The 14,694-nt window shown below is 39.7% G+C and overlaps 1 protein-coding gene across 1 annotated transcript; it reads left to right on the top strand.

The window, feature by feature from the left end:
* Positions 1–13,340: 13,340 nt before the first annotated feature.
* LOC144250486 (vomeronasal type-1 receptor 4-like) lies at positions 13,341–14,279 on the top strand. The gene has a single exon (XM_077793320.1). It carries the CDS (start codon positions 13,341–13,343, stop codon positions 14,277–14,279), a length of 939 nt encoding a protein of 312 aa, XP_077649446.1.
* Positions 14,280–14,694: the final 415 nt, after the last annotated feature.

The raw sequence follows: 14,694 nt of genomic DNA, 5'->3' as shown, positions 1-14,694 counted from the left end.
TCCTAGAATAAAACCACACCCAAGGGGACAAGTGTGAAGTGCAGTTCGGTTTTCCTAGACACCCTCCTCTGTGTCAAGGAGGCAAGTAGACTGTGCTGAAGATGCCATGAGGCTGTGGAAGGGTCCTCATCTGTTAACTTCCTTCACTGGTTCCCTCAACACAGCTGCACCCCATCTGCTTCCCCTGCAGCACTGGCCTCTACCATGTGTCAGAAATGAGATGTGCTTGTTGGCACAGCCAAGGCTTTTTGCAATTCTCTAGATAACTCCTCCTCTGCACTGATGTTCAATTCTTTGTGTTCAGTCAAATAACCATCCAGAATTTTAAAAATACCTCCTTTTGCAGTTTGTGTGCCTTGAATATTCTTTGAAGGACACATGCACACCTTCACTCCAGTTTCTCTCCACTTCCTGACTGCTGGGCCACCATCTTCATGCCCAGCTCTAAAGGGTACCCTACACATGTGGCCCTGTGGTTCTTTTAGCATTACAACTATTTGGTCCAGTGATGTGTGCAGGCACACATTATGTACCAGGCCACTAGATTATGTATTTTTCATTACCTACCCCAGTCTCTGGTGCTTAGATATGGTAGCAGCCCCATCAAAGTGGGAAAAATTTTAATCTGTTTCCTGAAAATATTAATACCCTACTGGTAACCTCTCCTAATGTGTCTGCATATACAATAACATGAAATTAAAAACAATAGCACCAAAATTAAAACACCTAGAAATAAGAGTCCCACCACCTCTTAATATTGCCACACCAGAAACCAAGCTTCTAATTAAAATCCTTGTGAGACACACCACATCAAGTGGTAAAGTCATCCATTTTTACAAGGAAGGGTGAGCCCTTCCAAAACTCCATGAAAGGGCAGAGCGTGCCGTAGGCAGCAGTAAACTCCACCCAGGGAAGAAAGAACTGGAAATTCCTTTGCAGAAAAGCAAACTCAACACCAATCATGGCAAAGACTAAATCCACTTCATAAAAGTGGATATGGTAAACACAGCACACTGGCTCAGAAGAACAAAGCAGTATCTGGAATAACACAAGGGGGAGAAACACAGACATCAAACACAGACATCATGCTGAGGCAGATCCAGGAGGAACTTTTTTGTGACCACCTGTAAAAAGAGTGATCTGACCTCTACTACAAACATGCTTGCTGTGAGAGACATTTACCTCCCTGTTGCTTCTTTCTACCTGTCCTCAGGTCACCTAGGAAGCCCTGGGCATCTAGAGCTGCATAGAAGAGTGTTCAGATCAAGATGTGGGAAAGAGGAACAGATGAAGTGTATTTGAAAAAAAGGGCCCTATGTGACCACAAGTGTTTTTCAAACTCTTATGTGTGGCTTTCAGTTCAGTTTTTGTCTGTATTAGTCTATTTGACAACTGTGAATCACTGGACTCATTATATGTTTTAGATGTTCTTGTTATTTGCAGTTTGGGGATAGTCAAGGTGGCCCCTAGCCTTGGGAAGCCTAGCTCTGCCAGAGCTGGCAATCTCTTAAAGGAAGAAAGTGACTCCACAGAACATGGGATTCATATAAAAATTCATGTACCCATGGCTGTGGGTGAAAACCTACCAGATAGGAAACAGGGTGAGCAGCTAAGGAAATATCAGGTATAATATACTGACTATGTTAGTGGTTCTGTATTCTGTATAGCATTTTCACCACATAATCACATGATTAGTGTTTTTGACATGTGTATTTATGAGAGACTTTGGATGAGTTTGTTCTATTCTAGTGACCATTTTGCTATATTTATGGTGTCCTGTTTTCTACATTAATATTCACAGTAAAATTTATCATTTTTAAATCGGGCAAAGTATGTGAGTAGATGTCGTTTTCAAGAAGACAGAGTGGCCAGCACATATGCCAGTTTTGCTTGTAGAGACTAATGTGTAAAATGCACAAAAATACAAGGAGATATTACCTCACAAGTGTTGGGATGGTTAATATGAAAAAGACCAGAGAAAACAAGTGTTGGCAGGAATATGGGGCAAGTCAACCTTGGGCAGATTATGTGGGAGATCAGGTAACCTGCACCCCACCATGGAAAAGTGCAGGAGGATGCCTCTGAAAATGAAGAGTAAAACTCACCTGTGGGGCAGCCATCCCACTCCCTGCTGTGCATCTAAAGGCAAGTATTCATAGTCAACAAGACATCTGCACCTTCAGGTTCACTGCAGCACTGTTCATGACAGGAAACACAGCAGCAAGGTGAGATGTGGTGTCCACCAGTGCGTGCAGGTGTGTAGGAGAGGTGGTGTGTCCATTAACATGCAGGGGAATGGTACTGAGCCTTCTACCCAGGAAAATTCTGCCCCTGTGCTGAGCAATGATCCTGGAGGGCAGCATGGAAGTGGCAAATAAGAATACTGTTGGAAGGGCTGGGATATAACTCACTTGGTAGAGTGCTTGTCTCAGATTCACAAGGCCCTGGGTTTAATTCCCAGCACTGCCAAAACAACAACAACAAAATAAACAACAAAAAATAATACTGTTTGATCTCACCCATGTGGCTTCTAAAAGAGTAAACTTCACAGAAACAGAGTGGAATGAGTATTGTAAAGAGGTGGGTAATGAGAGACATGGGGAGCTGGTTGGAAGTGCACAGAGTTCTATTGCCACATGATTGAACTCTGGGATCTGCTGTACAACATAGAAGCTGCAGTTAGCAAGACAAGGTTGTATTCTTGATATTTTTTTGAGATATCTTCAATGTCCCCCACACAAGTTAAATATATCCATGATAGGTAGATAAATTAACTGGTTTTCAGTAATCATTCCATAGTATCTACCCATGTGAGCTCCTCATGTACACCAAAAATGTACACAAATTCAGTTATCAGTCACCCCTCCATAAGCAGGGCTGAGTCTGAACACATGTTCCTCTACTGTTCAGGGAGGCTTGGCTCCTCACTCTGAGGTGTAGCCACATACTGAAGCTCCTCCATCCCTCAGAGACATGAATCCATTCCACAACCAACCCCCACACAGCTGTGTCTGCCACTTGACTAGCACTGTCTTCATCAAAGAAAGTTTGATTCATGAGTAAATGCTAGGGAGTTTTAAATTAAAGAGACAAGACTCTAATTACCTTTAAAACCAGCTCCGGGATGGCTTCTCCTAGCTCCCGTCTCCAGGCACCTAATGCAGTAGTGAGGTTTATTGAAGAGATGAGTGACAGAGGGAGAGCACTCCAGGGAGTGAGTGGACTTTTATTGGGGAACAAGAAATTCCAGGGAAAATCCCACCCAATGAAGGTTAAGGGGGGCAGCATCTTAAGGTCAGGGGCGATGGTTGGGTTATTGGGGCAGTGGCCAGAAAGACAAACCCTTGGACCTGGAGAAGGGTGGGGAAGGCTATGACACAGCTGTGTCTAAGCACCTCTCACCCAACCAGGGAGGTAATTCAAATCACATGCGAGGATGGCCTCCCACATATTCCCCCTTTTTTTCTTTTGAAAAGCAGGCAATGATTTACTCTCTTGGAATTCTGCACTCTCACTCTAAAGACTCGTGATCGTATAATTACTACACACAAAAAAAGAATTAACAGCAAAGAGAAAAATAAAATAATGTAACAGGCCAAGAGTTCAAGAATATTTCCAGGGTTAAATCCACTTAATTGCTTCAATATTGGATTAGCCAAAGAAGAAGGACCTGAAAAATCAGCTCTATTATTTTGAATATCTTGGATATGATGATGGAGTTCCAAAAGATCCAAGCTATTATTATTATTTTGCCAAATACCAAACAAATGGTTTTTAACTTTCTCCCAATCCTAGAGAGAAGTATTGTACTTGGCAGCTGTAACACACACACATTTATAACTTTGGTGGCATTTAAGCCTTTCTTTATTTTTTTTTATTTTTTTTATTGTTGGTCGTTCAAAACATTACATAGTTCTTAATACATCATATTTCACAGTTTGATTCAAGTGGGTACAGCAATCTGTATACGGGGTAAAATTGGGAGTTCATAACCCACTTAAGCCTTTCTTTAAACTTTAAAGCTGAAAGTTCATTACCTATATTTAGAATAGGTGCCCCTAAGGTATTTAACTTAATCTCAATCCTTTCATCAATATTTAGTTGATTGTGCAGAGCCTTGGATGTATTTTGGGCTAAATTATTAAGAAATGTTGCATGCTGAATATTTTGAAATAAAGTTATCAAGGTTGTGACAGTGGATGCAATGAAAGAAACCAAGGCCCAAACTCCCACAATTATAATTCCAATAGCACATCTAGGTCTCATTAGCTGGGTAAGGATTTGCTGTAAGACTTGAAAATCAGCATCAGCATACCATGGTTGTGAAATATTAGCAGGCAATAAAACAAAAGAGGGCCTATGAAGTACCAGCACTCCTTTTACTCTGTTATATCTAGTAATACAATTGGTTAGGTTACATTTGTTACATGTTATAACATATCTGTCATCTATCCATTTAACTTTTACATTTCCAATGTTTAAAACGTTGGGAGATTGGGACACAGGCTCGTAAGCCATAGCAAGATCCCTCTTTACAGCTCTTGCCAAAAAATTTTGGTTAATGCTTGTCTGTAAAATGTAAGAACTCTGAGACAGCAATTAAGTGCCAAACATTTTTTTGAATACCACCCTCACTGTAAGTCAAAATATTACTAACAAATTCTGCAGATATCATATCAGATTTTTTTTTTCATAATTGTCTTTTATCAATTTTTGGAAACCAGTCTAAAATATACTCACTATCTTTAGACACCTTATGTTGTACTGGAAAAATATTTACACATTCTATCCATCAAGGAAAAGTGCCAATCTCAATTGTAGAACTATTTGGACAATAAGGTATTTGTGGAGGTTTTGCAGAAAAGACTGGTTTGTTATGGGAAAGTCCCACTTTGATCACTGATCTATTATAAGGTTTTATGTCTTTATAAATAGTATGAGTAGTCAGTCTAGGTCTCCCAATCACTGTGTTTTCCTCAAGTGATACTCTCAGACAGCCAGCCTGTTTATCGTTGGACCAACACAAAGGTAATTGGGCACTTTAGCCAGAATAATTAAATCTAGTCATATGATTGGGAGTAATATGAGTGTCTGTAAATCCTCCCATCATGAATGAGTCATTATTAAACACTGGAATAGACTCTCCAATCCACACTGCAGGATGTACCAGGGATGGATCTGGGAAATATGTCTAGTAAGTGTCTCCTTGACTCTCTTTTACCTGACAGCCCTGCAGGGCAATCACTGTAGCTACCATCATCAATGAAGTCTTGTTCCTTCCTAGGAGTTGAATTATTCACGAATCCTGTGTTGTCAGCTTCTTCACGTCTTCCCATGGTATCAGCTTTTCAGGTGGGTCATGCTGCTTCCTCTTCATTCTTTTTTGATATCTCTTCCTTTTGAGTGGAGGCTTCTCTGGGTCTATTTTCAGTCCTTGGAACCTCGGTTCTATCTCTTCCATGTCTGATTGCGTGTTCAGGCACCCAGATAGGACGGAAAGCACCTTCTGGAAAAATACAAGCATGACCTCTGCCCCACATATACACTGGATCTGGGGCTTTCCATTGACCAGTCTGTAAGTCTTTCCAGAAAACTCTGCCTAAAGGGCCTGTTGTTGTGAAAGACATGTGTCTCTCAGCTGCAGTGTGACCTTCTGCGTCACAATTTAAAAAAAATTAAAACAAACAAGGCATGGTTGAGGCTATTTTGGGGGGTTATAAACTATTCCTACATTTTAATTTTTGTAATTGTAGCTTCATAAATAAATGAGCTCATTCCACAATGGCTTGACTTTGGGGGTTATAAGAAATCCCTGTTTTATGGTCAATTTGAAACTCTTGGCAAAATTGTTGAAAAGAAGAGCTTACATAACCTGGGGCATTATCTGTTTTAATCTATAAAGGGCATCCTTACATGACAAAGGCTGATAGACAATGAGAAATTACATGTTGAGTATTTTCCTTTGTATGTTCTGCTGCAAAAAATCTGGAATGTGTATCAACTATTACATGTACATAACAAGTTTTCCAAATAGAGGAATATGAGTTACATCCATTTGTCATATTTGATTTGGTTTTAATCCATGGCGATTTCCCCTGATGGCAGAGATGGAGTGTGAAATACACACTTAGGGCAGTGACTTATAATTTAACGAGCTTGTTCTCTAGTAATATTATTTTTTTTACGTAAGCTAGAAGCATTCTGATGATTCAAAGAATGTGAAGCTTGTGCACAATCATATGGAGACATCTGTTGACAAACAGCTATTAATTTATTTATTCTATTATACCTGAAGTTAAATATCCTGGAACATTAGTGTGAGTTCATATGTGTCCTATGTAACATGGTTATTTTCCCGTTTGCATCACCTTTTGTAGATTATGAAATCATTTAAATAGCTCTTGTGATGAGGTATATCCAATAACTGAAGTTTCAATATTTTGGTAACTATAACTATGAGCAATAGAGTCTTAAAAATGAATTAATGTCTTTTGGGGAGAGTGGGCTAAATGAATCCACTCAATAACTCCTAATCTTTGCCCTATGGCTCCCATAGGGATATACACAGTTGGAAATATTAATAAATATATTAGTTATTGAGGATTGATTCTGGTAAGTTGTGCATTTTTAATTGTACTTTCAATCTTTTGTTTAAAGCTGCTCTAGCCTCTATTGTCAGCTGATGAAGAGAGGTTGGAGAAAAATCTCCTTGCAATACCTGGAATAATTGACTTAAATCAGAAGTAGTTAGTTTTAAAGATGGCCTCAGACAATTAATGTCTTCTAATAATATTTGAAAGTCATTAAGGGTATGTAATTCCTTAACTCTTATTTGTAGATTTTGAGGACAGATTGTATATCCTTGAATAATCTGACCTAAATATTGAAAGGGAGGCATCTTTTGTATCTTTTGAGGAGCAATGCACAAACCCATTGCTGTAAGTGAAGCCTCTATCTGAGTAAAAATTTCTGAAAGTACTTCTGAATTAGCAGGATCCAATAATATATCATCCATAAAATGAATAATATATGCATCAGGAAAGTTATTTTTTATAGGAGCTATTGCTTGACCCACAAATTTGTGACATATAGTTGGACTATTATGCCTCCCTTGAGGCAAAACTTTCCAGCAATATCTTTTAACAGGTTCTTTAAAATTAATTGCTGGGACACTAATAGAAAATTTTTCACAATCAGGATGCAACCTTATCAAGAAAAAACAATCTTTAAGATCTATTACCATTAACCTATAATTTGAGGGAATTGCTGTGGGGCAAAGAAGTCTGGGCTGAAATGATCCCATAGGCTGAATTGCCCTTAAATCCTGTAGTAACCTCCAATTACCTTTTTCTTAATAACAAAGATAGGGGTGTTCCAAGGACTAAGCACTGATTCTATATGACCAGGCTGAAGTTGTTCCTCAACTAACATATGAATTATCTTAAGCTTTTCCCCTGAGATGGGCCACTGAGAAATCCATATAGTCTCTTCTGTGAGCCATGTGATCTTTTCTGCTGTTTTTTGGATCAGAGAGACACTCAGGGCCCTTAGTAAAAATTTTGGTTTGGAATATTTACTAATCTCTGTTGAGGAGACTGGTTTGTAAGCAGATACTCTCCCTGATAAGTTCCCTTATTGTCTCAAGGAAGAAGCCCTTGATTAATTTCCTCAAATGATCTCATAGAATGTGGAGTTACTAATAATAATTCCATTTTGGTTAATATATCTCTTCCCCATAGTTTTACTGGTAAGGACTCTAACATATAATGTTTAAAAACTCCACTGTTCCCATCAGGATCCTCCCTATGGAGATAATTTGGGGGTTATAAAGAAACTGTCTGAGAGATCTGCTCTGGTAAAAATGGCGGCTCTCTATGGTTGGCTGTGATGATGTTAAATTGTGTGACCTTTCTTCTGATTCCCCTGTTTTTCTGGCCCAGGGATGGGGTGACTGGAAGTTTTTTGACTCTCTCTTAGGCAGAAATGAGGGCCAGAAGGTGGGCTGATCAGCGCCATCTTGGCCTGCCACATGGTCTTCAACTCTGTAATATCTGCTTCCAACAGCAGAGGGAGCCCTGGGCTTAAAATTATGGACATTACAATTTCGCACGTAATGGCCATTCCTCCCACATGAAAGCATCTCCCACAGGGTCTGCCTAATGATTCTTGGGGCTGCAGAGCTTGTTTTAAAGCCACTGCAAGTGTAATTGTTCATAAATGGGCTGGGTCAATATCAGAATACAAGTGAATACACTATGAAACTGTCCCCTTTTTTCTATGGGCTCTGAGAACATCTTGACAATATTTATTTGCATTTTCAAATGCCAATTGATTAACAATATACTCACAAGCACCTGGATCTCCAATGGAGCCATTTGCAGTTTGGTAGAGTCACACTACAAAATCAGAATAAAGTTCATTGGCATCTTGCTTATCTTTAGTCAAAACTAAGCTAGATTGGTCCATGGAGGCAATCTGTCTCCAGGCACGTTTTGCACAGGCTGTAATCTGATCATACATGGCAAATTCATAATTTAACTGCCTTTCCAAATCAAGAAATTCACCCATTCCTAAAAACATGTCCATGGGTGTTTGAAGATCTTGCCTTCGATTACTTTCGGCCTGCTCCAAACAAGTCTGTCCAATATGACCACCAAAGTAAAATTCCCCCCACTTAAGCAAACTCTAGCAATGGAAATCAGTCACTGGGAGCGGTTGAGAGCAGATAATCTCAAGCAAGCTCTGCATGAATGGTGAATTTGAACCATAGAACTCACAGGCATTTTTTAACTCTTTAATAGTTTTAAAAGGAATTACCATGTGGATGCAAACACGCTGGTCTTGATCATTAACCTGTTAAAAACTGTGAAGAGTTGAAAATCATTAGTATCTTCCCCAGCTTCCTGTGCCTTTCTAATTCCCTGCTGGAATGGAGTAAGAAAAGTCATTGCCAGTTCAGAGTATCTGTTAAAATTCGTCCTTTTAACAGACAATGGCTGAATTCAAATGGGGCAGGTGCTGTTTAGCACAGTCTGTTAAAATTCCCTGGTAAATCCTGGACTTCAGTATCTGATTCCTCTCCTTCAGACTGTGATTCCTTGGTGGATTCTTTCCTGTTGCCATCTTGAATCTGAACTTGTAAGTCTGTGGAAGAGAAGGACTTTCTATCTCTCTATGAATCTCCTCTGGATTTTCCTCTCCAGGAGAAGGACTTTGTATCCCCCTGGAGGCCTCCTCTCTATGGTTTTCCTCTCTATGGTTTTCCTCTGGACTACTCCTGTTTGGTTGAGCCAAGGGTAAGATTTTTATGTTTGGTTTTTCCCCGAGGTTTTTTGTTTGAATATAATTTGTTTTATTTTTTAACTAGCTTAGAGGAAAAGAGATTTCCTTAGCCTCAGGCAATCTTTCCATTTGAATAAAATTAATGGCTCTCTGAATACCTTTCAATAGATCTTCAGGGGACCAGGACTATCACCCATGTAATCAAAAAGACAGATCTCTAATGCAATGCAAACCTTTTGAATATTCTCAAAGTTTCCAGGTAATTCATTACTAGAAAGGCAAATTTTATGTGATTTCCTTCCTAATTTGTCCCATGTATGTAAATTTGGTGAATCTTGGTCACAAAACCAAGGTCAAAATTCACCTACAACCTTTAAGAATTGTAGCAACTGAATCTTTTTAACCTGCTTTCCCTTCTGATTAATTACTGTCTCTAAAATAGTCAAATACATATCTTTATCAGTAGAAGTTGAATTCCCCATCATTAAATTTTTTTTTAATGTCCCTTCACTTCAAAAACTGCCTGGTACTTCCATGACTCTAAAAATGACACAAATTCTGTATTTCTATAGCACACTTCCTAACTCAATTAGTCAATTAACTCAGGAGCCTTACTTGGGGCACCACTTCCGCCACGCGACCAGCGCTAGCTTCATTAAAGAGAGTTTGATTCATGAGTAAATGCTAGGGAGTTCTAAATTAAAGGGACAAGACTCTAATTACCTTTAATACCAGCTCCTGGATGGCTTCTCCTAGCTCTCACCTCCAGCCACCTCATGCAGTATCAAGGTTTACAGAAGAGACTAGCAAGAGAGGGAGAACATGCCAGGGAGTGGACTTTTATTGGGGAACAAAAAATTCCAGAGAAAATCCCATCCAATGAAGGTTAAGGGGGGCAGAATCCCATAGGGAAAGATCTGACACAGCTGTGTCTAAGTACCTCTCACCCAGCCAGGGAGGTAACTCAAATCACATGTGAGGATGTCCTCCCACAGCTGTGTTGTGTCATATTTAATGTCCGTTCCTCAGTGATGTCTCTCCTAGTGGCCCCAGGACAGCCCTTCTGCCTTCTATTAATCCAATAAGACTCATAATCAGAGCTCTGTCTTCTCTTGTATCCACTCTCAACTCCATTACCTCAGTCCATCACCCTGGGCCCCATTAAGGTCCACCCTCAGCCTTCTCAACACCCAATTCAGGCCTGTTTCCCAGTCCCCCATATCATCATGTCCTTATTATTTTAACCACTTCAATATAACTCCCATTGAGTGTCACTGCTCCAAACACCTGTGTTCACACTACAGGTTTGCACCTGGATGGTAAATCTCACAGCACTTCTTAAGGTATCTCAGTGTGTATATTGTCCTTGCAGGGATGAATTAATATTAGTAATTATTAATACCAGTATAAGTAATTTATAATTAATTGGAAATTAATGTTACTAATGTTAATTAGTAAATTAATATTAGATTTGATATTACAGAAATCTTGGCTCAAACAAGTAGAACTGATCTGGCTGATGTCATTGTTCTAGGAGACTTTTATTTCTTTCTGTTTGAGCTATATTGTTCTATTCCTCCCCCTTTCAGTAGTGGGGGTCAATATTGGGAGGACGTATTTATTCACAAAGTAGAATATAAATTAACATTCAATTACATAAATATATCCAATGAATTTACTCATATTTGTGCAGATGAATCCAGTAACTTCCAAGGTGATACTAGCTTCATATTCTTTCTTTTCCTTATACCTGTGTTAACATCCTTCCTATGAGTTTTCCCTCATTTCATTTCTCTGCTCATACCTTTAATATGGTGCCATTCATTGTAATGAAGAACAGGAAGCAACTAGATTTGGGGTAGAAATCTTCCCTGGGAAGGAAGGAATATAATGAGACATGCAAAGATCACTGCTAGCCCTTCAAATGACAGACCTCCAAGTGACACCCTGTTGGTCTCCCAGGAGCATGGATAAGTAAGAGTCTCTCCAAACACTAGAATATCCTCTGAAGACATGTTAATAATAAAGTTTAAAATTGTTTTTCATACATGACACCTGGGGAGAAAGTTTTCAACAGTGCCCTCAGCTCTCCCAGCCTGCACAGCCATTGCTGCTGCTGGCACAGTGGTAATTGCAGGTCCCTGGGGAGGTGAGGTTACCGAGCCACAGACCCATATTTGAAGAGCTGGCCGCCTCCCTGCAGCACACATCTTGGTCAGAGAGGCCTCTGCACTGAGGTCACCAGCCTGGCAGAGAGGAAGAGCCTGGAGAGTGACTCAGGGTGAGTGTGAGAACAGCATCTGTGAGAAGAGACCCATCAAGAGTCTGGGTAAGTGATCACAGCTGAAAAGAGGATACTCCATTGAACCCTCCAGAAGCCAGAGCCACACAAGTATTATAACAGTTGATGAAGAATGGGTCTAGGTAGCAAAGATAAATGGGTCTAGCCTAAATGCCAAACCACCATGGATCCTAGTATAACTAAATATGATTCGTACTGACGGGGATTGCTGTGGTTTAGTGCAAATGAAAATTAAATGTGATTTTCAAGGTGTACAAGGAGGTTGTTTTAAAGTTGCCAAGCTGCTCGGTTTCCCTTGCAGAAAGTCTACACTCAATCTTCATGATTTCTAGGTCCAGACTCATAGTATCTCCCTGCCTGTGTGTGGAGTATGAGGAGCTGACAGGAATCTTGTTAGTCCTGTGCAGAGAGAGAGCTGATGGTGACTGCTTGGGCAGAACATTTTCTCTGACTCTCAGCATGGTGCAGCCAACAGAGAGAGTAATTGTAGCAATCCTGAAAGCCTAAGAACTCAAGGATAGTGAGTCGATTTCTCTATACTGTGGAAAGGAACATGTATGGAAAAGTAAACAAGGTTATTACAGAATTCCAGTACTACCTGTAACAGTTTTATATTTTTTTCATGTGGGATATCTTCTGATTGTAGTGAATTCCCCATGTCGCATAGGAATCTGATAGTGGAGCAGGGTATGAATGTGCAGGGGACACAGGAAAACTCTTCACCATGTGTTCATTAACATGTGAACCTAATTTTTTACCCAATAAATTTTGTTAAATATATTCATTCAAATCAATACAGAAATTCTAGTATTTTGATTTTAAATGACCATACATACCAATTTTCATGGATGGATCCTATTGTAGTATCATTTACTAATCTTACCTCTTTGAATTTTTTTCTTAGATATTAAATAACTCATATTTGCATCTTCTGAAGAAGTGAATATTTTGCTTCTACACTATGCTCTTTAATCACGTGTTTCTTCTTGGTATTCCAAGAAACAGTACATGGCCTGGGAATGTGGCAAAATTCCTATCACAGGGGCCACTGAGCTGTGACCTAAAACACAACTACATGAGTCATAGGGTAGCTGTCCTGATGTGCAGCCATTCCTGCCTCACTGCAGATAGCTCACCATGGGACAGGTACCTGCAGGGCTAGAATTCCCTCAGTGCATCTGTAGTTACTAAAATAACTAAATGTTCCTTTATAATTGACCTTGTACATAGAATATATATTTACATCTAAATCAAAACTTTTTACAATGAAAAGTTAAAAAATACTATTGGTTTTGAAGATAATAGGAATATAGTCAAATGAAAGTAACTATGACCTGGATTGATAGAAGAACCTGCTCACAATCTTTAGGAAAGCATCATGGTTCTTGCTATGTTCTTAGTTAATGCTCAGCCAGGTTCAAGACCCCTCTGTGCACCTGATCAGAGTACGAATCTGGACATAGACTTAACATGTGTATGCACAAGTTCTCCTGGTCATCTCAGCCCCTGAGTTGTGTCATGAAGATTCAGGAATCACCATGTTTTGTCTTCAAAACAGGGATTTTTACACACTTCCTTCTTAACTAGTCATAAACCTCATTAAAACCTGCTAGTGAAAATAAAACCTTAAATAAGTTTTCAGAGTAGAAACTCTGGAGTGTGGGCAATGCTGGGTGTTGGTTGATAGGACACGTGCAGCCCAGGCCTCATGTTCCCCTGCAGGACCCTCTGGCTGAGATACCAGGGAACTGGCAGAATGGCAGCCAGTGATGTGGCTGTAGGTATCATCTTCCTTTCACAGACTGTGGTTGGAGCTCTGGGAAATTCCTCTCTTCTCCTCCATTACCTGGTCCTTTACTTCACTGGGTCCAAGGTAAGACACACAGACTTGATTCTTCAGCACTTGATTGTGGCCAACCTGTTAGCTCTCCTGTGTAGAGGAGTTCCCCAGACAGTGGAAGCTTTTGGAGTGAAAGGTTTCCTCAGTGATTTTGGATGCAAGCTGCTTTTCTATCTTCACAGGGTGGGCAGGGGTGTGTCCATTGGCAGCACCTGCCTCCTGAGTGTCTTCCAGGCTATCAAAATTAGTCCTGAGAATTCCAGCTTTTCAGAGCTTAAAGTGAACGCTTCTAAATACATTGGTTTCTCCATATACTTGAGCTGGATTCTATACCTGCTTGTAAATATTATAATTATTTCACATATGACTGGAAAAAGGAGCAACAATAATATCACAATCATGAAAGATTATGGATACTGTTCTTCTGTTCATACTGACAAAACCTCACAATTATTGCATTCGGTATTGCTGACATTCCCTGATGTCCTGTGTGTGGGGCTCATGCTCTGGGCCAGCAGCTCCATGGTGCTCATCCTGCACAGGCACAAGCAGAGAATGAAGTATGTTCATAAGACCAGCTTCCTGAGGTCATCCCCTGAGTCCAGAGCCACCAAAACCATCCTCCTCCTGGTGAGCACTTTTGCGTCTTTTTATACACTTTCCTGCATCTTCCAAATTTGTATGATTATTATTTATAATCCCCACTGGCTGCTGGTAAAGATGGGTGCAATAGTTGTTGTCAGTTTCCCAGCTGTCAGCCCCTTTCTGCTCATGAGCAGGAACTCCAGTGCATCCAGGCTCAGTCTTTCTGGAATAAGGAATAGGAAAATCCCTGATGTCAGGAGGAACATGTAAATTGTAGGCTTTGCACAATTCTTTCTTGTTTTTTCATTTGTACTCCCAAATTAAAAGAATAGTGATACAGTTATATATCTAAGAATGACAATCAACACACATGTGCTTTTTTACTACAGCGTGTGCATGTGTGTGTTTGTGTATGTGTACCTGAGTAAGTGCACATGTATACCACTTAGGTTTGGCTTTATTGTCCACCTAACAATATTTTTGGAAAATCAGATGTAATAAATATAAATTTCAGAGCAATTACAACAACAGACAAATTCTTCAGCATAAAATCTGCTTTCTTTATTTTACTTTATTTACAAGTGACACATATTTTTAATTTATCTACATATTGTGTTTATGTTTCCCTGTGTCTTTTGAAGGAAATCTCAAAATGAACACTATCAAGTCTTTTGCAATGTTGGAC

This window comes from Urocitellus parryii, chromosome 15 (genome assembly GCF_045843805.1).
Source record: "Urocitellus parryii isolate mUroPar1 chromosome 15, mUroPar1.hap1, whole genome shotgun sequence".
NCBI classification, from domain to species: Eukaryota; Metazoa; Chordata; class Mammalia; order Rodentia; family Sciuridae; genus Urocitellus; species Urocitellus parryii.
Note: the sequence above shows the minus strand (reverse complement) of the source record. Positions and strands in the feature narration are given on the sequence as shown.

Coding starts and splice junctions, on each gene's coding strand:
- LOC144250486 (XM_077793320.1), top strand. CDS start 13,341: ATGGCAGCCAGTGATGTGGCTGTAGGTATCATCTTCCTTTCACAGACT.